Source organism: Petromyzon marinus, chromosome 49 (assembly GCF_048934315.1).
Source record: "Petromyzon marinus isolate PM22_M1 ecotype Great Lakes invasive population chromosome 49, UKy_Petmar_22M1.pri1.0, whole genome shotgun sequence".
NCBI classification, from domain to species: Eukaryota; Metazoa; Chordata; class Hyperoartia; order Petromyzontiformes; family Petromyzontidae; genus Petromyzon; species Petromyzon marinus.
This window is the reverse complement of record NC_133715.1, coordinates 9,845,259-9,870,902: the sequence shown is the minus strand read 5'-3', so window position 1 is coordinate 9,870,902 and position 25,644 is coordinate 9,845,259. Positions and strand designations below refer to the sequence as shown.

General features: G+C 45.6%; 1 protein-coding gene across 8 annotated transcripts in view; it reads left to right on the top strand.

Moving 5' to 3' along the window:
* Positions 1 to 25,644, top strand: part of LOC116952913 (kelch-like protein 9) — a 120,081-nt gene that overhangs the window by 47,420 nt on the left and 47,017 nt on the right. For 2 of the 8 annotated variants that reach the window (XM_032972617.2, XM_032972614.2), the window contains exon 1: positions 16,836 to 17,238. The exons of 4 other annotated variants lie outside the window; for them this stretch is intronic. In XM_032972617.2, coding sequence (XP_032828508.1) covers positions 17,153 to 17,238 — 86 coding nt within the window. In that variant the 5' untranslated portion in view covers positions 16,836 to 17,152. 2 more of the 8 variants (XM_032972615.2, XM_032972620.2) reach the window with 2 other exon arrangements.

Sequence of the window (25,644 nt, the reverse complement as noted above, 5' to 3'; positions counted from 1 at the left end):
CTCATTATTAATCATTTGAGGGCTGTCACATCCGTATATTTTTTTTTACTTCGTCACGCGGTGTGTCATGTGGGCCGCAGTTCTTGAACTTTTCCACCCGTGTTTAAATTAGTGTGCTGTCCCTGAGAAATGTTCCCAGTTTGATAGGACTGTGTTCACACTGTTTTTTGCACTGGTTTCAAAATAAAAAAGTGCACGACTCGGTTGGTTCTTTCAAATTCACCTTGTCCGCGCCAGTACAGAGTGTCGCGACCCAGCCAACTGCCCAGATGCATTGCTCTTGTGGCAAGGTATTTTGCGCAGCAACGCCTAGCATTGCGTGGCCAATCTAAAGAGAACAGATGGCGCGCAGTGTTCGTGCATTGCCCGAGGATAAACACGTGAGCTGCTCTGGCTGCTGCTCGCCCACCGTCCTGTTGTGTGCGCATGTGCCTCATACATTGACCTTGCTAACAACTCTTGTCTCATTAAGACGGGGGGGGGGGGGGGTAGCTTTATTTTCAACAAGGAAGGGAAAAAAAAATGAAACACCATACACATTACTACTTTAACGTTTCCTCATGGTGCGTTAACCTTAACCCTTTACAGCAGCTGTGCCATTTATTTTAATTGATTTGGCTGCAAAACCCTAATTGTATTTAATTGCATATTAATAGAAAATTGTGTAGTTGTGGTTTGAAAAAAAATCATTTTCCCCCCTAGGTGCGGTGTGCTTTTGTGTAGCGGCTGTAGATCTGGTGTATGAAAAAACACGTGCATGGTGACCAATATCCCGACTTCATTGGTTTGCGGCGCCCAGAGAATTGTAAGCGAAATGGTTAATGTGGTCTTCATGGTGTTCCTTAGCGCTACACTGAGAACAAAATTGCAGGGAAACTTCAGAGCTCTCTGCCAACATTCCCACCAACTTTAAAAGCATTTGTGCCAATGTTTATAGGTGTGCACATAAGGAAATATTGTTCGTCATCGTGCTGGATGTGTTGAACCCAGCTTGGCTTTCGCAGTGAGCCGGCATGCTGCCAGATCACCATTGCCATTATTTTTTATATCGGGCCTTCTGCTCGTCAAACAAGTCTCGAGGCTCTGCCGTGGCATCGCAGAAACTGCCAGCAGAGCACAGAATTGCAAATCGTACAGCGAATGGTCTGCTTGTTTAATTACAATTCATACTCATCATCGTCATCATCATCATCCATCCTCCGCACCAGCCTCTCGCCGGGTTGGTCGATGTACAAAGCGTCTCCAGATGAATGTGTCTTTCCACACGTCCCCTTCCACCATTCCCCAGTCTTCATCTCCGTCTTCTACCTCAGCATTTCAATCCCATCGCTTTCTTGGATGTGTGTGTGTGTACATTGAACTTCTTTTGCATTGTACATAGCCAGCCCTGCTAATCTGGGGTGCGGGGAAAGGGACATCAAATTAAATGAATGACCCCTTTGGTCTTGTCCACTTTTTTTCCCGTTTGATACATCTCTGTTTTTTGACAGCCTGTTGCTTGCATTCTTATATTTAATACCGCAGTTATCTTATTCAGTGTAAATCTGCATTTCGCATTGTGGCCACGTCATGTGAATTGCCTGTGTTTTGGCATTTCTGATTTGGCTTACTCACTCGAGACATTGCACTTTAAAGTCGGTTGTAATCTATGATGATAATTTAACGTAATAACAAATCCGCATCGGTGTGTACTTATTCTGAACTCGTATTTTGCCGTTTGATCTGCTCAATTTGCTTATCCATTTGTTAGTAATGTCCTCCTGCAAACGCCCTTAGTCTTGTAATTTTAAATGTTTTGAACCATTTTTGCCTGCCAAAGTCGGCAAGCAGGAATTGGTTTCTTAATTTTAGCCATTTGCTTGACATTCTTATTTTTTTCATTATTATAAATTTCACCAGTGTATCGGCCGTGCTTCCAATCACTGCAGATTGCCAAGCACTTTGGGTGTCCCATGCCTAATTTTGTATTCCTTAATTAAGTGAAAATCCCCACGAGACAAGTCAGAAAAGATCCCCGAGAACATGCGTGTGCTGCACTTTTTTGACCAAGGCATGTTCGTGATTATTAAAATTCACACTTATTATTGCATGCGTTTACTCAGTTGTTACGTACCCTGTACCGCTCTCTGTTGTGTGTTCATGTTGTGCCGTGTGTTTGTTCTCCACGATGTCCGACATTTTGCTCCAACTGCTTGGTGCTTCATGATTTGAACTGAAGATGCATCCAACAAGTGGAGCTTGTTGGATGCAGCTGCTCACCCCGAGCTATAAATGCCCTGATAGTGGCATCATTGCCTTTGTGCTGTTCGCCTTTTGGCGTTCTCTGGTCCGACACTGGTGAGGCTATCTCTGGTGTAGGCCAAAGACAATGCCATATATTATCGGAGCATGTTTGTTTGCATGTTCACCGCAAGTACGTGCGGTTAATGCAGACTTGAGGTTTTTGTTTGGGCGTTTGAACATCTTAACACCTATTTTATTGCCAGAAAGGGTCAAATCTGTTCTTATTTTTTCGTAAGTGGAGCTAAACTTAATATGATGCCAAGCAGCATGTGCGGGACGACTGGAATATATATATCAGAGATATTAATCATTTTTGCATGGCTGCTATAAGTGATCCTTGCCCTCATTCTAAAATCTCCTTCTGAGTGGATTTTTTCAATACAGCAATGGAGAGGACTCGGTCTGGAAGAGCTCGTTTGGCGCTTGACAGCCTCTGAATGTTAGGTTCCTACCAGGCCAATTTCACATTCTCAAACACGGCTTTAGCCAAGCCACCTCTGGAAAATCACAGGTTAACCACAGAACATTGATTGCATTTACTATTTTACATTGTTGCCCATGAGTAAATATGGGTGAACTTTATGGTAAACTGTTAAGGAGTGGCAGCCAAGGAATGGAACACCTCTGCTTAGTTGTGGTTGGCTACGTACGGTGTGAAAGAAGTTCAACATACATGCATACAGATGAAGTGCAGAACCGTGAGAGATGGTGACACCTTGTGGAGGCCTAACTCCTGCAGTGGATTGATCATAGCTGATAATAATGCTTTGCATAACAATCCATTAAAAGTGTTCACACACAGGGGGCAAAAGGAGAGTTAAATATATGAAGTACATGCTGGTAACTTCATGTTATATGATTTCACTCTCACTAGGTTTACAGCCTTCAGCCAGCAGTGGATTGACAGCTGATTTTTTTATAGCTTTTATTTTATGTTATACATTTTATGGAAAGGAAGCCTTTGCAAATACCTAACCGTGTTCTCCCTATTCTTTGGTTCTTTCGGTAAAGCCACGTAGATAGAAAAATAATAATAATAAAGTGAATAAAAATGATAAAAATAAAAACCACGACGTTTCGATCGCAACACAAGCGGTCGTCATCAGGAAAAGGGGGTTAGCCTCTAAAGGCCAACTGTTTATAAAGGTTTAAGATGGACGTAGCCCAAGTGTCGGCAGCATGGGCGGGGCAGCTTATGTTAATGTGAGTGGTGGGCAGCGACGGCGCCGGTGGTGGGTTTCCACCAATTAAAGGGCTGCCAGGTAATCATTGCACCTCGCGTCACACACTCACACTGCTGACGGTGGGGGTTGCTGCTAGAGGTGATGGTAGTAGTGGGCAGTGATGGTGCTGGTGGTGGGCTTCCACTAATAAAGGGCTACTGCTAGTGGTGATGGTAGTACTGGGCAGTGATGGTACTGGTGGTGGGCTTCCACTAATAAAGGGCTACTGCTAGTGGTGATGGTAGTACTGGGCAGTGAATGTCCCGTTGGTGGGCTTCCACCAATTAAAGGGATGCCAGGTCTAAAATGTAAACATAACAGACAGTTATGACTTGAACTGGTTGATAACGTCCTTCCAGTGATTGCTGAGTTTTTGCCCATCTTCTCAGTTGAAGTTGTCTCCGTCTGTATATATGGATGGCTTTATGAACGAATCTTTGTTGATAGCCAGTGGGTTTGCAAAGTACCTTCGTCTTGGAGAAATCAATTTCGTGTGAGCCAGCTGCATGAAAATAATGATCAGCCACGGCAGAAGTATTGGTTGTACCGTGTTTCAAATCTGCCTTATGCTCACGAACACGGTCCGCTTAGTTTCCCCAATGTAACTGCTGCCGCAGATACAGCTTAGTTTGTAGACCCCGGGTTATTGCATGTCAGGGATCACATCCTTCACATATGGGATCAGATCACGAATTTTATGTACTGTGTTAAATCTAACCTGGATCTTGTGATCCAGGTTCGATTTAATGAATACATAGACCTCTATGGTGTAGATTTTTGATGAGGGAATTCTTCTGGGATGGATGGTGGTGGGAGGTCAGGTTTTAGGTCGGCATCAGTATGGGTTGCTTTCCTGTAGACAGAATGGCTCATTGAGCCATCTGGTCTCTTTTTGATTAGGACATCCAAGAAAGATAGCTTGCTATTCTTTTCTACCTCCATGGTGAATTTGATGGCTGGGTGAATGGAATTGATGTGATTGAGGAATTGGTTCAGAGCCGGTCGGCCATGTGGCCAGATGACGAACGTGTCATCCACGTACCTCTTCCACAAGGACGGGCGTAGAGTGGATGCCTGGATGGCGTCAGTCTCAAAATTTTCCATGAAAACATTGGCTACAACCGGAGATAAGGGAGAACCCATTGGGGTGCCTTCAGTTTGTAGAATGTTCCATTCCAGGTGAAGTATGTATTGGTGAGGCAGTGCTCACCAGGGCCGGTACATCAGCAATCAATCCTTGTTGGACCAAATCTTCAATGATTGCAATGGTGTCGGACACAGGAACTTTGGTGAACAAAGAAACTACATCGAAACTAACAAGCAAATCACCTGCGGACAGTGAGATGTCCTTAATTGGCGATACCAGGTGGGCTGAGTTAAGTGCAAAAGAGGTGGTCTTACCAGTGAATGGCTGTAAGGTCTCAGACAGATATCCGGCTAGTTTGTAGGTGGGTGAGCCAATGGTGGAGACGATGGGACAAAGGGGTGTACCTTTATGGATTCTTGGTAAGCCATATAATCTGGGTGGTCTAGCAGAAGGTTTTAAGGAAAACCGTTTGTTCTGTTCAATTAATTAAGCTGAATCGGTGATGATACTGTTCGTTTTTGTAACGAGGCTGTTGGTGGGAACTCTTTTAATTTTTGTGTAGCTACCATCATTATGTAGGTCCTGTTGAGGGTATTTGTGACCTGGGCGTAATCGTGCTAACATCAGAAATTTTGATTGACTAAAAATTTCATTGACAATTGTACCTTTTCAAGCCGTGGTCGATACGTTGACGTTAGGCAGTGAGTGGTACACGTTTGAGAGTCTGCGCTCGCGAGACGCTGCCTGACGTTGGGCCACTTGCACCGCGGCCCGTAGAGACCGCTCAGTTCTGATCCGTGGCTTTTGGAAGTCACTCACACGCGAGATTGCTGTGTGTCCGATGTGGCGTGGCATAATGAAATCTGTAGAATGTAGCCGCTCGGAGGTCGTAAAAAGTGCTTAGGAGAATTCTACGATCTTGATCTGTGCACTCGAGAGCGATTGTTTGAATATTAGCCTTAATGGGGACATTGTGCTATCCTACCAATGAGAGCGCATTTTAAAAGATAAGCTGTGCTGCCCTTAGATGGTCTTCTAAAGACCGAAGTGATTCATGCGAAAGAGGCAATAGCAGGTGAGGCAGAGGCTGCGTTCCATCTTATTGTAGTTTATTTCGGTGGAGCACTGGGTGGCTTAAGATCAATGGAGCATACATATTCTATTGTCTGCCTTGCAGCAAAAACAAATTGCTTTTGTGTCTAAGCTGCGGGAAAAATACAGAGGATGTTATAAAAGAGGCTTATTTAAATTGTTGTTTGATAACGTAAATAAAACAAATATTAAACGAATACACAAATTGCGAACATTTCTCCGGCACTTGCTGTCTGGATACAAATTGGCGTTGACTGGAGTGCAAGCAGACACATTAACAGGGGGCTGGCCAATTCCTTGCTACTGAAGAGCTTATTTTTCTGAATGCCAATCTCTGGATTAGGGTTACAGACCATTGAACCGCCCACAGACGAACCCACGTAATCACCGCTTGGGTTGTGACTCGCTTAAATGAGAGCTACATCTTGAAGGAAGTGCCTTAATCTGTGTCATGCCCTATCATCAGTTTAGCACGCGGTGTTAGAAGACGCGCCGTTGGCTGCCGCCGTTTTAAACCATTGGAAGGAAATACAAAGTGAGGTTTGCTTCATTGTTTTATTGCATTTATTAATTGACGTTCCTTTTAACCTATTAGGGCAGTGGTCACTAATTTTAAGAGGGGTGAGGGGGGGCACTTTCACTGATAAGACATGACCGACGGTTTCAAATACATTTGGAACCGTTGGGGTTGACAGCACTATGATGGGGAGTGTTTTCACCTGTGTATTGTCGAGGGCCGCACGAAAGGTCACCAGGGGCCACCAGTGACCCGCGGGCCTTGCAATTAAGACCGCTGCATTAAGACAAACAGCCCAGTTTTAAGGAAGCCCCGTTCCTCCCTCTAGTGGAGAACTTTGACACTGCAAGCAACATTTCATTGAGAAAAATGTGACTGCCGGCACACGATTGCCTGTGCTTGTGAAGAATGTCGTGCGATCTTTATTCCTTTTGACAGTGAAGTACATTTGGCAGCAGTCTCAGCATCCGGATCCCTGATGGAACGTGTGTTGTTGCAGCAGCACAACTTTGTGAAGCTAAAACAAATTCTCTTAACCACAGAATGAGTGGCGAGAGCTTGCAACCACTGCACTTTCAGGCCATCAATATTGTCCCCACGTTCGGGTATAATCGAGAATTGCATCGGAAGCGCGAAAAGGCTTCTTTTGTTCATTAGACACAAGGCACCTTGCTGTTTCGGCCCAGCAATTTCGTAAATCACATTGTGCCGCGATGTAAATAAGTTACGGGGCGGGCGTGATATTGGTGGCCTGGACAGGAACGCAAAGATAATTTCTACTGCCTCATTTAGCCAGCAGCCAAGGTGGCGGCACATACGAAGCCAGGCTGGATAAACCCACGTGGGTAATTTAATGGCTCTGCTCCTATTTCTTGCTCCACGATAAATTTTGCCAAGGCCACTAGCCCTGAAGAAACTGGGCGACTAATTAAATGGCTTCCTCCCGCCCCCTATTTTTTTTCTTACTCTAATGATGAATGGTGGCCTGGGCGTGCAGCTCCGTTTAAGCCATGCAAATGCGGCGATGACATGGGGCAATCGTAAACGGTGTGGTGGTGCCTCGAGTTAAGATGCAGCGATCTCCAGGGAGATTGTAATCATTGTTTTATTTGGGTTATTGAACGGTCGCTACATGGTTCCTCGAAAAATCGTAAGCTATAATAATTAAGTGAACAATTGAGGGAGCAGAGTTTCGGCAAAAGTAAAGCTGCGATTTCATAACCGTTCTTTTACGATGGTGATATGATCTTGCTTGCTTGGCACCACCTGGCTGGCAATCGGAAGGTGGTAAAGTTAAAACGATAGGCTACATTTTTTTAAACTACGTTACTTATAAAAGAAAACGTACGCAAACTTACCTGTACACAAATGGGGCACGCATTGTGTTAAAAGGTAGAGGTTCAGCCCTGCAATTGCTTTGCCATGCCACTGCTCGTGATGGAACAGCCTCTGTTAGCGAGAGCCACTGTTATGGAGGGTATTTGTCCGACTGTCATGCTGGCCAGACGTCCAAAACTCTATTTTAATTTGTTTAAACAAATGATTGAAAGGTTTATCCTTTGTTTTAGTATCGCTAAATATTGCATTACTGTGCCAAAACGTGCCTGAAAAAGTGCCGTTGAGAGCCTGATTTTCCAGGCTTTGTAACGTTTACAAATGGTTCGCTGTGCAGTGTTGTGGCAGGCAGTGTGATGGTAGTGCCGGCGGAATGAATCCTCGCGCTTGCCACGTTTGTTGATTCGCTTGATGTAGAAGACGGGAGTGCCCAGAGGCAAAGAATTGTCCGGTGAGTAATTATTTCCAAGTCTGGCAGAGAGGAGACTAATGCCCCTTGCAGCCTTGCCTGGTGTTAAAAAAAAAAAAACCTCTTTTGAATGTCAGGTTTTTGCCTTGTGACTTCACGCGTATGATTTAGCACACCTGTCCACTCAGATCCGAGGGTCCCTTTTATACCTGTGTTCGGAGACTGAATGGTTTTTCTTTCTTTCTCAATGCGAGCGCTGTAGGCTGTTGTCGTCGCGTCGTGGATGCAGCCTGCGAGGCTGTGCCACGGCGTTCGCGATTTACGCTCGCGTCCGCTGGCACCAGCAAACGTGTGCGCCAAGCCGCCTGTATAATCAGGAGAAAGGGGAAGGAAAAAAATGGATACAGTGGGCCCCATTACCACTTGCGGTTGTCATTAAAACTGTGGCCGTTTGCTGACGCCTGGCTTTGTTTCTCGCGCTCCTGCGCATCGTCGTGTGTGTGGGGAGTGGTAGTGTAGCGGTTTAGCGTGCTGCGCAATCAACCTGGAGACCCGAGTTTGACTTCCGCTCATGGCCGACACCAGTTACGATTATCTGAACCGGTCCTGGGCTTCCCCATCGGTCGACTGCCTCAAATGAGTGCCTGGTGCGAATGTGTAAACATCGCCACTTGGGAGACAAAGGCAGTCGGGTGTGGTGCTGGCCACCCCCACCCCCTCGTGTGCTGTGCTAGCCTTCATAGGTGCTTGCTAATAGCACTTGCCCTGACAGCCTGTTAAGGCTACACGCGGGAGATCTTTGTCTTTGGTGAGGCCAGTGTCCATGCTAACCATGTGTCTGGTCGACCAAATGTTTACAAGTGTTATATTCCAGTGCACTATATTTGTCTGGAACCTAAAGTGTTTTCCGGTAGTTTGTGACTCGATATATATTCGAGGGAGAGATTGTAGTGCTGGCTTTTACAAGCCCGCCACAAGATTACATTTGTGGGCTAATCGGAAAGGTTTAAATTGAATAATCGATGACGCATCGTTGCAGGGAAGAGAGAAGGAGCAGTGGGGTGCTGGGCACGTTCATAGTGCAAGTGTTAAAAAAATTTAAGTTTTAAGCCTGGCACAATGATAATGTGCTGCATGAAATTACAGTCGTTTGAGTTTTTTTTATGGTTTATGAGTTCAAGAGAGCCTAGCAGTTGAAGCTGTCTGCCTTAATTTGTCGCACATGGCTACGTGGCTATTGTCCAAGTGTTGTTTTTTTTTATTTTGATAGTTTAGTTCCAGATGGCATTCGCCGTTGGTACAAAAACAAATATATAAAGCAACATTTAAAACACAAGCACTGGCTCTCACAGGTGTAGAGGCCACCTGCTCAGGTAAAACGATACAATGTGGGCCGTACTTTGCTGACAGCATTAATACTTGTCAGAGTATTAACATGCTGTGGTTTAAAATCGGGCGAGGAATTCTAGGAATTGGCGTAAAATGGATGCTCGCGTTTTGTTTCCCTCCCTTCGCACGGAAACTGAGAACTTTGTGAAAAATATAATAATACAGTGCGTTCGCATATTAATGGCATTAAAGACGTGTAAAATAATTGTATGCGGTTATGTTCCGCCTCCCTAAATGTGTTGTTTAAATCTACGGCACTTATGGGTTTTCGTCTGTTTTATGTACATTCGGGCCTGTTGGCATAGTGCTTGCCTGCCCTTGGGATGAGGAGCTTTTGAGAGTGTTCGTCTCATTGACGTATCCAGCAGATAGGCTTTCTCGCTAAATTTGTAACCGCCTATTTATAATGGCTCATATGTAGGCGCCTCGAAATAAAGGTGGGCAAAAGCACATCGTGTCCAGTGCCATATAAACTTGAATTGCATAAATGTAATAAATGATCGATTGTTCTAAAACCTTCGTAAGATCTCACAACTGCTTTAGGGTCTTTTTACAAATCGAGGGTTTATAATCATGCAATAGGCATGGCTGTATTTTCTATTCCATTGATTTCACTCTAAGTCAGTAATGTCTGTACTGTGTGCGCAAATATTCAATGTTGTGCTGCACTTTGAATCCACAAACTTAATGTTTATCTGCCCCCTTGACCAAGCTGCATTGACTAGGGTGGTGAAGTATTTGGTGAAAATAACCTCCAAAAACTGCATGGTCTTTAAGGCTTTCATCCAGCAGTGGGTTAATAAAGGGCTGCACAGAAATTGACTGCCTTTATTCTCTTCACAATTTACAATGAGGTTTAGCTCAATTGATTGACATCAACACACTTTCAGGTAAAGTATAAATTGTCTATTTTGAGATTATCTGTTAGTTTATATGTACATGTTCAGCCATTTATCAATTTATTGCAGGATGAAGGCCTTCCCACACTGGATCATGGGGGTTATCGGACCATAATTCACCTTGCTGGTCTGTGTGGGTTGGTGAGGGCGTGGAGCATAGACGTGGGAAGCATAGGAACTACAATACTGTACAGAATTGTATCTTGGACCACAGCCCTACGTTGTCCACAAACATGGCCCTGTCGCCTATAACAACCCGGTGTACATGGTGGTCACCTATCCAAACACTCTGAGCTCCACCCTGCTGCTTGGCTTTTGAGGTCTGATGAGATCAGGCACATTGAGGGTTATTTGGTTGATTGGCTCTACTTCTATACAGTACTTTAATGGTAAAATAAAGTAATAATTGTGTGTCCAACAAAATTATAAAGACATCACTAATATTCTAAACCCTTGCTGTAGCCAGACTAACTCAGTTCCACCCACTAGACTGAATCCTTAGGGAGTGTTCATGCTTCCTAGTGGCTCCACTTTATAAATAAGCTGTCTGTAGCACGTAAAGGAAAGTGCCCAGCATGCCATGCTTCCTGTTGGCAGTGTACAAGCACTGGCATTGCCCTTCTGCCCTCTGCAAATACAGACGATAAATGAATGTCAATTGTCCTGAAGATTTTAACATTGTGGCCCATGCAGTTCAAAGTATCTTTGGGCCACACGCTGCCAGGGAACACTTGTTTGTTGGCATCGCCTCACCTCCAGCTATTTTAGTTTCCATTTCCACAAGTGTTTTGCAGTGGTGTGTATTAATTTCTGGCTGAGTAGACCTGGAGGGAAGCCCACAACAGAACACCGGAATGAAAGCTGCTGCGCCACTGGCGTGAACTTTTCTCAGTGTCGTGAGCCACTGCCTCATCGCTACTTGGTAATTTACTTGGGGGGGTAAAATCATGCCACTATGTCAGCAATATAAATTCTAAAGGTCGTGCTTGCTTTACTGTCTCGCTATCATATCTTTCACGAGGACAGCAAAGAAAATAAGACAAGCGGTGCGAGTGTAGTTGCTCAACGTCGGAACGCGGCTACGTTCGCTGCGGAAGATCACGTTGGCAACAGAAGCGCTTGCCGATTTTTATTTTTTTTATCCATTTTCCTGGTTTCTGGTATCGCGGTTTCATCGCTAAGAAAGGTGCGATCTTGGGAGGGCTCCTGAATAATTTGAATGCAAATGCATGAAATTGCTACGCGTTAGCGGGCCCCCGTAATATTGCGTCTGGCCATTCCTGCGCCGCTCTGTTTCTCTCATGATTTTGATTGAAATTTATGAGGAGTGACTTAAAAGAATTCCCTGTGTTTGCTTGCCACACCGGGGAAGCAGGAGCCGGGAAATTGAGTTTACGTGTTTTTACGCCACTGCCCCCCCCCCCCCCCCCAATGTGTTTCCATCCTTAAAACCGTTGATGCATGCCCCTTACCTAGAAGACACTTTTAGCCGCCAGTGTTTGGTTAACCCTACTGCGGCGAGCGCCTCCACCGTGAGGCGCCTTTCTTGTTTTGTTTTGCTCTTTTAAAAGGGGTTGGGGCCCATCGGGGCGGCGTTCGTGTCTGCGATTGTCAGGGAGAATCGTCTGTGATCACGCTGCTCGGGGAGTTGTCATTCGACCGCAAAGCTGCGCGCGCAGAGAGAAAATTGCAGACTTCACTCTCCCTGTAATCGCCGCCAATATATATATATATTTTTTTTTAAATAGTGCATGGACATTACACACGTACAGAATCACGTGCGCTATGTTGTTGGGTATATGTGTCAGCACAACGTAGGGCTATTTGTTTATTATAATAATTTCACATTGGCTGCTTTGATTACAAATTATGTTGATGAGTGAGCTATATTTGTCCATCATTGTAAATGTCTCCAATAACAATTAGAGGCTGTGGTAGCTTAAAACTGATCATCCGCAGCAGCTGTGCGGCTCATGCTAATGCCGATGTGATGTATAATCAATTACACATCGCATATATAAGTACTTAATGTATATCTAAGTGCCTCGATTAATATTAATCAATTCTAAACTATCCGTTCTAGTTAAAATTGTAATAACATTGTTTCAGTGGAAAATTAGAAAATGATGCAAATATGTACAATTTGTAATATATTACGATGTATATATGCAAGGCCTGTCCTGTCCTCCAATCCGCATTATTTGTTCTTATCAGTTTAACATTTACTTAAGCCTGATGAATGCAAACAGATACGTAGATAATTTGTGTAAGGGATACCGCGCCGACGTTTGTAAACGACCACTTCAATGTCAAGGGTAAATGTAAATCTGCGGAGTCCTGGCTGGAGGTTGCGAGGTCCCTCTGTGCCTTGAACGCTAGTCATCCTGACCTTGCTTATAATTTAATGCAATCTTCGCACATTACGGATGGGTTAAAGAGCCACGGGAGACTCGCAGTTGTCCTCCCAGGGCTGAGTGCCATTTTCCAAAGCAACGGCTGCTGCACCCTGCTGCACCCCGCTGCTTACTGCTGCACCCTGCTGCACCCTGCGGCACCCTGTATAATGTTACGAAAGGGGGGCATTGCCCTAGTTGGAGGCCGGGGATGTGCATTGCTCATTCTGCCGCAAGTAGCAAGCCGGTCGCACGTGCGCCAATTCAGACGGCGGACATCGGGCGCCCACATAAGGAACTTGGCTTCCAAGTGCGTGCCCGCAGTCAACCACGTGTGTTTTGTGCATTGATATGGCATTGTTTACCACTGCAATGGTTTACTGTTTAACTGGCCCAGTGGCTCAGCGGTGGAGCAAGCAGGTCGCAGTCGGAAGGTTTGCGGGCTCAAATCCTGATTGGGGTTTGACTCGGCCCATCATCCCTCTGGGGTCAATAAAACGAGTGCCATTTTGTGGGTAAGTCAGAAGTGGTCGTCCTGTGGAGAGACTCACCCCCGGCATAGGATTGTGGAACGTCCGCTCATGCCCGAGGGCTGTAAAAAGGAGATGAGCACCACCATAATGCAAATTTGAGCAGGAAATCACTTTCAATTTTACTTCAAACCCAGCACTTCAGACTTGTCTTCCCAGACGACAGCCACTTGCGTGCTATTGGCTACATACCCCCCGCATCCTCCGCAATCCGCTGCATGAGAGCCTGGGTGGCCACGGTGGTGGAGGTGAGGGGCGGGGGGGGGGGCATGGCGGTGAAGGGGGTGGGGGGTGGTGCGTGACCTCCCTCTTTAGCCCCGTCCTCCCGCACGGCATCTGTGATGATGTCCTCAGGCGGTAACAAACGAGAACCCCGCTGCCCCACGCGTACCCGCTTCCCTGCTTAACACTCTGCCGGGGTTTTGTCCCGGGGTTTTTTTTTTGACCGATCGATGGCGGTCAATACGGTCAAGACTAATTGCCTGTCAGAGGCCCTGTCCCTGAGAGACCGCCGCTTTGTAATGGCACATGCGACTGTTTTTATTGTGCCATACCAAACTCTGCCGGTTGAATGGGGGTTATGAAGTTTATTTTACTTCAGCGGCGCAGTGTGTTGTCATGTTATTTGGTTTTCGGGTTTGTACACTTTCCCTGCTGCTGCATTTGTTCACCTTTTAAAGAGTGGAACCCAAATCGAGGGTGTATTGATGGTTTTTAATGTGGTCTACCTTGTCTTTAACATTGCACAATAACCTTGTCGATATGTCCCATTATGGTGCCTTAGTTTGGTTCATTAAACCGTAGCGTGTTAAAGCGAGTTCTAATAAACAAAATAACCTTTGTGTGCTAAATTTAAATTGATCGTTTTAAACCTGTATAATGAAGTGTAACTACTGTTTCTTCAAAGCAACCTCTTTACCTGTGTTTCATATATACCCAGTTACATGGGTGTATTTTTAGCAAGCCCATTATCACACAAAACTTATTACATTTTGTGTTTGTGAGTGCTGTAGAAACCGCTATTATTTAGCCCTACACTTGCTTATAGATGAAGGAATATTGGTTCATTAAAACAGCGTGCCCTACAAAGCAATATTTCCTGTTTAGTAATTACTTAGGCATGCACTGTGGGCGTTATTCATATTTGAAACTGCACAAGATATTTTATTTCAGCGTTTACAAGCTCATTAATAAATGGGTTACCATGAAAACAACCTTCTTTCCTTAGGGCACTTTTATCGGTCAGATACATTATTAATACACTAATGTTAAAATAAGATATATTTCTTAAATCGTCAGACCGTTAACGAATTTTCCAGATGTGCACCTGACATTTCCTGCTTTTTTTTCACTTGACGCATTTTCCAGCGACTCCTTAGCAGCGCAACTTGCGGTAGTCGGTTGCAGTGCCGTTGCTTCCTGTTTTCATTTTCCCCGCATGAGAAACACAATTGCTCGTGCCATTAAGAACTAACTGCGCCAATAAATCGTGGACGAGCGTTTCCGCCTGTCTGTGCTCTTTGAGGACACATGAATTGAGAATAACTTTTCTATTAGCGATCAAATAAATAAATAACAGATGGAGCTGGAAGACCAAAAGCACCGGGACCTATGAGGGAGGCAAGTGTGTGTGTGTGTGTTGAGTTCAGTTGTGCTTTAGGGTGGGCGATGCATCAGATGGCGGTGATATGGAGTGACTGGGAGGATGGCAAGTGTTAAAAATAACGGCGTATTTAAGCATGTATTGCAATATATTGTTTAATATTTCTTCCAAATTGCGTCACAATCTTGAGTTTTTCCCAATTCATATCGGTGCACGTTTCGGATTGCGCAAGGGGAAAAAGAGCAACACGTGGATTCGAGAACATATATCGATTCATGATGTGATGTTGATCTTTAAAATGCCGGGGGCCGGTGTGCGATGCGTCGCTGGAAGGGATGATGCCCCGCTGGCGATGATAGCGACAGAGTGGCAGCCGAAGGAGGGAACCTGTGCGGAGGTACGGCCGCCACACAGATGAAACGATGAAATCGTCTCATTTACAGGCGCTTTGGCGGATTGCTACATTGCTAGACCCTGTCAGAGGTGGCGTCGGCTTGGGGAGGCCTTCATCCAGCAGTGCATTGGTTATGGCTGGCGATGGTGACGGTGATGCATGTTCGATACGAATCTTGGATGTTTTCAATGGAAGCCACCACTGTGGAAGTGCGTGCAGGCAGACCGTTCTGGATTTTCGGCCGCGCACGCGCGCGCGCTTGTGGAGCGATGGCGGTGGAGTTCGCTCCGGCCGGCGCTTGCGGGTGCTTGGGGCTGGGGCAGGTGGCCGGGCCCGGCACTTGCGGCCACGTGGCAGGAGCCATCGCTCGCGCTGGCGGGCAGTCCGCGCGCGGGGTTGTTGGCGGCTCGGGCGCCCGTGCGGGCGGTCACGTTTCGGGACGTCGAGCCAGCGCGCAAGTGGGTCACCGGCTCGCTCGCTCGCACGCACGCACGCAGGCGTCGTGCGCCGCTAGGGTGGGGAAGCGGGAGGCGAATGTGAGTGCGGGTGTAATGAGGTGCTAGACAGGCAACCTGCGGGCAAGCTCGCTTGTTAGATGTGGGCCGGGTTGGCGAGCCCGTCTCATTGCTTGTTGCCACCCACGCCACCTGAGCCTCTCCTTCTCCAAACCCCCCCCCCCCGCCGCCCAACGCTCCGTTTTTTTCCCACTGTCCTTGCCCGTGTCCCCCAGTGCTCACACCGATGCTCTTGTCCACCTCTGTGACCGACTGCTTTCGCTGCATCTGCATGTGCCTCCGCCCCGTGCCGCGGCGGGTGCTGCTGATGCTATTTGTGTACGTGAGTGAGTTATAGCGGGTCATACCACAAGGCCGTAAAATATGATGTATCGTGTTGAGAGAGTGCAAGTGTAATTCCCACAGGACATGCTTCTGGGCACTGGCACAACTAATCCACATTCTCTGTAGTCATATTTTTCACCAGCCCCTGTGACTTGCAATATTAATGCAATGAATTCATTTTTCCTGGTTTTATTATTTTTTGTATCAGCCACGTTTGGGCACAATGAAAACTGCCAGTTATAATTTGCCCTTAAAAGCACCTCTATATTTCGAGTGTTGCTTTTGATTATTTGATGGTATTTGCGATTTTATTTTAGTCTGGGAGAAGTTATTTATTTATTTCTTATTTACACATAATCAGCCATTTCCTCTACCTCTTCACATTTGCCCCATCTCCCGCTCTACTTTCCTTACCCACCAAAGCGTCGCCACTTCTATTTTTCTAATATTTTCAATTGCCTTATCGCAGTTGTAAAGCAATTACAGACGTACGTCTGCGTTTATTACGGTGCGCATTTATTAACGCTTTGGAGAAAGATGTCGACTGGAACGCATCTCTTGTTCCAGTTGTCTCCGCCCCTGTGTGTCGGTGAGAGATTACGAAATACTGATGGCTATTACACCGAGGAGATAAGCCTCACCCCTCCGTGCCGACGGCTTGGCGGTGGAGCAGTACAGCCGTGAAGCGGAATCTCATTAGCAAGACGCCGGCAGTGCCTTTTAAAAAAAAGAACCTCCCTGAAAAAAAAAACCCCGCGTCGTTCTGGTTCTGTTGAAGGCGGCATGGCCGCGTCTCGTGGAGGGGGGGGGGGGAGAGACGAGGGGGTTGGGCTACTTCTACGGGAGGGGAACCAGGGAAGGGGTAGAGAGCGATTGCGGCAGTCTCGGTGGCAACAGAATGAAAAAACCGACGGTCGGTTAAAGCCGCTCGCTGCGCCGAGGGCTCTCGCTCGCTCCCGACGCGCGGAGTGCCGAGAGGGATTAGCCAGCGCCGGCAGCGGCGTTCCCGGCGCGGTCGCCGTGTCGCGAAGCGTCTCGCGAAATTGGGCCCCCCCCCCCCTCCACCCGCTTCCGAAGGGCAGACGGTGCAACTCTTGATGTGGCCGGCACGGGGAGGGGGCTGCCGGGTGGCGGTGTCCGGTTCCGTCGGCGGGTAAATATGAAGAAAATCGTACCGTGCCTGACCTGCTGTATCGGCGGCACTCGCGAGTTCGGCGCACAAGACTACATGTACGTCTCTAGCAGGTACTGCTGGCACGGTACCAGCGCCGGTGTTCGTAGTGAGGGACTGCATGAGAACTTGTGTGTGCGTTTGTGTGTGTGTTGGCGAGTGCTCGCTCGCAGCACTTGCCCCCAACAGTCTGTTTGGCTATACAGGGGGGGACCTTTGTCTCTGTAATATAGTGGGAAGCGGTAATGCAGCGCTGAGCGTGCTGCGCTACGAACCGGGGCCACCTGCGTTCGATTCCCGTTCGTGGTCACGATCGGGGATCATTGTCTGGAGACGCGTTCCTGGGGCCTCTTCGTTTGACTCAACCTTTATTGAGTAGTATCGGTGTGGTTCTTAAACATCAACACTTGGGAGGCAAAGGTGGCCGGGTCTGCTGCTGGCAACGTCATCCCTTGGCATGCCATGCCGGTCTTTATAGGCGTTCGCTAACAACACTTGCACCAACAGTCTATATCCCCATGTAAAGGATGTTTGTGTAACACAGCTGTGTGCATAAAGTAGCACTTTAATGTGTGTGTGTGTGCACGCGCGTGCGTGTAGCTTTTGAATGAGTTCAGCTTATACCCAACTGCCTGGGTGTGCGCGTGTTTCTCCAGTACGTGTGCGTGCGTAGGAGTTCCCATTGCGCGAACACGCTCCCTTGCGTCCGCTCGCGTACGCTCAACATGACTGCCACCTCGCTTTGTTCCCTCGTCAAACGCAGGCGAGCGCTTGCCTCTGCGAAATACATTACGGGGGGGGGGGGGGTTTAAAACATACACGAAGCGCCTGCTTTGCTTAGTTACACGCACGGCGGGGGGAATAATAAGTCAAGAAAAATAACGGAAGACGATGGTAAGATAACTACTCGTGGGTTCGTCTTGCTTACGGTCAGGGCATTGGTTTTTGTGGCTGGCTGCCATCGTGTGTCCCTCCCCTCATCGCCCCCACGCTCCCAGTCTCCCATGCATCTGTTGTTTTGTACGTTGCGCTGCCTTAACATTGGGCACATCTAATGAGACGCATCTGCTGCCAACAGCAATATCACACTCTTCACCCCCCAAAACTCTCTCTTGTTAGGGTTCAGCTCCCGTTGTGTCACCACCTGAAAAATGTTTTTTTACAGCCTCTCCTATTTCTTATTTTGTTGCGTTTAACCCATTTCTCGTTTCATCTGGTTGTATGCGCTGTCGTCACTATGAATGGTCTGGGTTTCTTTTTTTGTGAAATACCTCACGATATGTATTTAATTATATGATACTTTCACGAAACATCGGTGGTGCTTTGCATAGAAATGTACAATTTGCGCGTGCTCTTTGTGGCACTCGTGTGTGCCGAATAGATTGGTGAGATGTTTGTGGGTTGGCCTGTTTCTGCGTTTCAGATCGCAATTCATGAATGGCTGTATCAGAAAATGCCATTTATTATCCCCTTGAACATTTATAACTTTCACGGAGAGCTGCTGTGATATATCGTGCAATTGCTATGCAGCAGAGCAAGCAAACTATAAGTCTCGTGCGCCTTTCAAGACCTGTGTCGGTCTCCCGTGATGGACCTATCCCAGACAGATTGGAAAGACGTCGCTCCTCGTTAACATCGTCGGTTCGTTGTTTTTTTCCCCTTCCCCCGGTGTTGTGTTGGCAGCTGCTCCAGAGTCCGAACGGATACGCGTGGCGCGTGCTTTGGAGCATTTTAGACCCGGGTCATGTGCCCAGTCCAAATGTTGCTTTGGCCTCTCCAAACATAAATATTCCATTCTGCTTGATGCCGAATTTAAAAATACGTACGCACGCGCGCACACGCGCAGCCCCGCTCGATAGATTTATTAAAGCACGTATCCGCAGCGTTTGTAAAATAGCTCGTTGGTTTATTATCTCGGAAGCATAACTATAGGTTGATATTTTACTAAGGAGGGTACGTGAGGGTACGTGCTATTTCTGGCGGCATGTGTGACCACATGAGCTAATGAGAATGCACATGCACAGTAAAACATTGGAGACAAATTTCACTGAGTCCCATGTGCCCATTTTCTCTGAGATCAATTGATGTGCCTGTTCCGCTAAATACAGACGCGCTGGCTCCGATTGTCATGGTTAGGGAAATAATATTCTTCAAAATACAACGCATTTCTTCCCCTGTTATTAGTGTTCACCTCTTATTTAAATGAGCATTGTGTTACACTCATCGCTGTTTGCAGTCCTGAGATTGTGGAAGAAATTCTGCAGTACAACACTGTGTAAGCATTTAGTGGGGCCACAACTCAAGATTCTGTACAGAAACGGTGGATATAATCATTTAATACAGAGGCAGTTATAGGTAGAGTAAAACAAGGTCATGAGGCCGGACTTAAAAATGGACAGAAGGTTGACAGTTCTGATAGCTGGGGAAATTGGGCTCCAGACTCTGCGGCCAGCAGAGAAGAATCGGCAACCTCCCACTGATCGAACGTTACATGGGAGCTTCAACAGAAAGCCTCGGTTACTGGAGCTGAGAGTCCACGAAGGGTAGCAGAGTAAGGTGAGAGGTAGGCAGGGGTGAGTTTATGCATGGATTTTGAAGATGGTGAGAGCGCAACCTTAAAATTGATCCGGGATTGGAGTGGGAGCCGGCGGAGGGATCTGAGCATCGTCGTGACATGGCCCCGTTTACAGCATTTAAGATGATCTGGAGTTTGGCGATGGGGAGATTTGCTTAGGCCGCGGTGGGGAGGAGAGGGAGTTGCCCAAGCACAAAGTGGTATTCTTCAACCCAGACTGGGAGTTGCACTCACGACCCCCTGAACCGTGTACTCTACCACTGCAATGAAGTCGGATTGCGTGATGTTGTTGTCTGTATATCTCAAAATGTAATGGCTGTTGTAAACTGCTGTTAGATTGCGGTGTAAAGAGACTATCGTAGGGCTGCCAGGAGAGACTGAAATCACAGGGAATTGTAAAGTCCTTCACTAAAAAAGGTCCTCTGTGGCTTTGTTCCTGCGTGGACAAAGGACAGGACGCCACTTTGAGCAGGAAATATGTTTGAGGCTATTTTTCTGCAGCTGCATTCCGCATATGTGTGATGTCTTCAGTTAAACTGCACGTACATTTTTTTGCCAATATCCTCAAGGGCTTTGAAGAGGATACCTTGTAAATATGAATGTGCCGGACTGTGTGTGCGTCTGTACATTTGGTTATTTTATTTATTTTAACTGGGTATTTTCAATTTACTTGAACATATGTTGAATCTGACTTCCATTAACGTAAATGCACGCATTTATTTTGTTTGGAAATAAATGTAGGACTTTTATTTTAAGATGACAAGTATAATCTTTGAACGTCGATGATATTTTGTCTCAAGTCATTCAGGGTTCTTGGTTGAGTTTAGTAACCAACAGATTCGAGGTGACCCCCACAGGTAGAAGAAATATCAGATGTGAAAATTATAACAGATTAAATATTAACCTCAATAATAATTAATCCAAAGTATTAATACCTGTGAAATAAATTAAATAACTGGGTCCTGACTTTCGGGCCACCCTAAATGCACGGTAAAATTTCCGTTCAATAGATGTGGACAAACAGGGCTGTGATTTAGCATCCACGTGCATCCATCCTGTGTGAATCACAATGGGATTTGATTTGAAAAATTATCCTTGCGTCATCTTGTTTTGTATTCACATAATAGGGTTGCGACTGTTAAATATAACCACACGTATTGATTAGTCTGAATCGATTCTTATAGTCTATGATAAAAAAAAAATTGGGCATGGAGCTATATCTCCTTGAATTATTTACCACTTAGTGAGGACTTGGCAAATACTCTGTTAGGTTGATCCCTTTTGATCCCGTTTTAGGGAGTGAGTGCTCCAGTAATTTCACTTTTTTTCTACAGCATGCTAAAGAAGTCTGCACTGAATCATTGACTCAAGCGCAAGACTTGCATATCGCATCTGGATTTTTATATTTACTGTGGATGAAAAGAATATTCTTCAAAAGACTTTAAATTATATATTCATTGCCTGGTCTGGGAATAACATTATGACAATGTGATATTTCATATGACGTGTTTTTTTTTTGCATACACATCTGATATTGCTCCCGATAATACGCTATAATCACATAATGGAGCGTCAGAAAAAGCATGCTAATTAGGTGTATGATACTTTTATGGACACTGCTCCAAATCCAACAGGGATAGTCTTACCAATCCCTTGTTTACAGACGTCTGACTTAGCTTCTAGATGTTTTCAAAAAGTGCGTAGTGATCAGCGTACGTGCTAACTCGCAACAAGTGATGTGTGGAAACATTTCCCACGAACACTTCTTCATCAGCTGAAATCCGCAGCACCTCACATCAATATTCTCCAAAGTGTACAAATAAATACATTTTAAAGCACCAAACGGTGAAAAGACCGATTTATTTTAGCAGTCAACATTGTCTTGTCTTACATTAATTGTTTAAGCAGCGATCAATTCAAGAAGGCGTTTGTTTTATTGTGAAACTGCAAGCGCCGCTGTTTGTTCCGGCTATTGCCCGGCTCATTGGCATTCTGGATGGACTGGGCTTGTGTGACGGGCTACAGCCTGGCCCGGCGAGTGATTGACGCTCCTTTCGAATGTGATCATGGCCAGCTTAGGCTTGCTGCCGGCCCCACTTTCCCGCACCGCACGGCGCCATATACCACAATACCACCCTCATCCTGGCCTCTTCGGGAAAGTGGTTTTCAAGTCCTTGAGGTTTCGCACGTGGGTCTGCCAATAGTCCGCCACTGTCTCGGGTGCCAAATGTTGCACGCGTCAGCCGTCACGTTGGAGAAATTCAAAAAGCCCCCCCTCGCTCCCCCCCCCCCCCCCCCCCCATATTTCAAAGCAAAAGCGCGAGAACGTACACGCTTGTTTACTAATTTAGAAAAAGTAAATTGCGGAGCAAAATTTTAAACGCGTCTTTCTCCATGCGATTGAAAAGGTAAATGAGATGTAAAAAAAATATATAATTATTTTTCAAAATTATAGTCATAATGGCTGTAACAAAAAAAACAACGTTCCTTTGATCAGTGAATGCCACACTAAATACATGGCTTTGAATATGGGAGATGTGTTGATTCCACCTCGGACAGCATTTCCTTTTGTCTTTCCAATGCCCAAGCTGCTGTGCTGCCTTCTCAACCCTTCCTCTCCCCACTTGGAAACAAATATTAATTTTTACCCCTTTTCAATGCCTTTCATTCTCATAGAGCATGCGGCAGGGGACAAAAAAGACGCGCTAAATGGTATCGTTTTGCGTGCCTCTGACCATGTTCCAGGCTTGTGCCGTAAATTATTCATTTGGGATTCTAAAGCGGCTTGCATAATTTATGCGGAGCGCCTTGTGGATTTCCAGTCGGGTGTCTCGTCGTCCATCCAGACAGCCGTGCCTGTAATGCGACCGTGTTGGCCCCACCGCAAATATTGATTGTTTTTGCGAGAGGGCTTCGTTATTTACATGAAAACATTCGCCGGTCGCGTGGCCGCTTGCTTGTGCAACGCGCGATGGGTTACTGAAGCCAGCAGGGTCTCACCGTAGGTCTGAATTCCTGGCGTGATGGCAAGTTGCAAGCGCAAAACATTCCCATCAGCCTTCATCCCAGCTGAAAACTTTATTTGGTTATGGCAGTTTTGTGGTCTCATGTCCATCATTGATGGGCTCCACTTTTAATGTGGGTGCCAAATGTCTCTTATTTTGAGACTGAGCCAGAAACGAGTGAAGAGAGAAGCCATGCATTATTAGACAACATACATCAAGACGGTGCCCTCTTTAAAACGATGAGTTATAAAAGGTGGATTTTGACTTAAAAACTTTCGTGACTGCAGGAATTAATATTCTTGGTTCTTTCGGTAAAGTAATGTACAAAAAAATGTAAGTAAATAAAAAATAATTTTAAAATGTATAATAATTTGAAAAATTTAAATATATCTTTTTTCTTGTATTATTTTCTATTGATTTTAATTGCCTTTGTGGGTTTGTTGCTTTTATAATTTTTAATTTATTTTGACTTTTATTTAATTATTTTTATTTTCTATGTTACTTTACCGAAAGAACCAAGAGTATTATTAAAGGTGCATTGATTAAGTATTCATCTACGTTTTGCGTGGAGTTGTGCATTGACTCGGTGCATGACTTTAACAGTTCACAAATGCAGGAGTAACTTCCTATTGCTTATTTTAACACATTAAAATATATTTCTTCAAGTAAAATCATGTCACCGCTTTATTCAAATGAATTAAATGGATGGAACAAATTAGTAACTGTTAATTATTGTGAGACACTGCATGTACCTGTTATGTGAATAACTATTTTTTTTGGCAGCCTTGGATTTATACTGTTATTCTAACACATGGCTGAAATATTTAACATTACCATGTAAAATAAGTCGTAAAGGAAGCATGTCATCTTCTGTTCTTTCGTAACTGTTCATATAATTTGGCATCTTAGTATTTTCTATGCAGTTTTTTTGCACAACATTATCTTGATGCTGCACAAATTTCCAATTAGTCTGCACGAGTTGACTTATGTTTGTGCCCATAACAAGGCGGACACATTTGTCAAAGCAGCATTTGAATAGAGTTCAGTTTATCACTCATGTTAAACCCACACATTTCGACTGTAAATAAATGGAATAAACATATTTTGTTAATATTTAATGCATGAGTAGAAACAAACAGCTGTTTACTAATACAACTCGTTTACTGCGTAGTTATTATTATTATTAGCCTTTGCACTGTGTACCAAGCCAACGAACAGCATCATCTTCAGCACGCTGAAGCGCCGGTAGTCCGCCGTCAAAACATCTCGGTAGACAGTCGTTCAGAATGTGTGACATCGTCTGTGGTCCACACAGCTGCAGGTTGGGTCAGTAGTAGCCTGACCCCATCAGACGAGGTTGACCGTGCAGCGGCCTTGTCCCGTCCGGAATCGGTTCAGCGTTGTCCAATTTCGGCGTGAAAGGTCGAAGCCAGGAGTACAGAGACGGCTCGGCTGCAAGGAAGTGGTTCACAACATAAATTGTCGCCCATTCGGCGCTCCATGCCGAATTAGTTTTCATGTCCTCTGGCGGTGGATCCAACCAGACTGGACGTCTTGAAAACTGGCATGCTGCTGGGTGTGACAAGATATCTGCATGGAGTGGTAACCTGTCATTGGCATGAACCTTTACCAACAGCATGGCTATTGCTTCCTGTCGACGGAGGTCTGGCGGTGGGATGTTGCTGAGTACTGACAGCCATAGTAGTGGAGTTGGGCGTAGCGTTCCAGTTATGGTAACCATAGATGTATTGAGTTGCACGTCAACTAGCTTGGAGTGGGACGATCTGGACCAGACTGGAGCACAGCAATTTAACACGTAGGCTTTCGCGACGAGTATTATTTATAATAAAGGTTTTTGCTGTAGATGGCGTTATTTATTATGGAGCACAGTACTCCGCTATTGAATAACACAGAGCCAGCGCTGTTGCCTGTAATCTGGGCGCCCCAACTTGTACCAGCCAGTTTACCGAGTAGATTGTTCCGAGTGCTTACTTCTTCTGCTGTTTTCTTCAGGTGTTCGTCAGCGATCTGTCCAAGGTCACGGCTAGGTAAACCGGATTTGGGTCATGCTTGATATGCTGACCTTTGAGATAGATGTTGAGTTCCTGGTTTGCTTTCGCATTGTGCAAATGAAAAACACTGGAGATTTTTTGTTGCGCTTGGTTGTTGTCGCCATCTACCGAGGTACAGTGAGGGTAAAAAGTATTTGATCCCCTGCTGATTTTGTACGTTTGCCCACAGACAAAGAAATGATCAGTCTATAATTTTAATGGTAGGTTTATTTGAGTGAGAGACAGAATAACAACAAAAAAGTCCAGAAAAACGCATGTCAAAAATGTTATAAATTGATTTGCATTTTAATGAGGGAAATATGTATTTGACCCCTTCTCAATCAGAAATATTTCTGGCTCCCAGTTGTCTTTTATACAGGTAACGAGCTGAAATTAGGAGCACACTCTTAAAGGGAGTGCTCCTAATCTCAGCTTGTTACCTGTATAAAAGACACCTGTCCACAGAAGCAATCAATCAGATTCCAAACTCTCCACCATGGCCAAGACCAAAAAGCTCTCCAAGGATGTCAGGGACAAGATTGTAGACCTACACAAGGCTGGAATGGGCTACAAGACCATTGCCAAGCAGCTTGGTGAGAAGGTGACAACAGTTGGTGCGATTATTCGCAAATGGGAGAAACACAAGAACTGTCAATCTCCCTCGGCATGGTGCTCCATGCAAGATCTCACCTCGTGGAGTTGCAATGATCATGAGAACGGTGAGGAATCAGCCCAGAATTACATGGGAGGATCTTGTCAATAATCTCAAGGCAGCTGGGACCATAGTCACCAAGAAAACAATTGTAACACACTACGCCGTGAAGGACTGAATCCTGCAGCGCCCGCAAG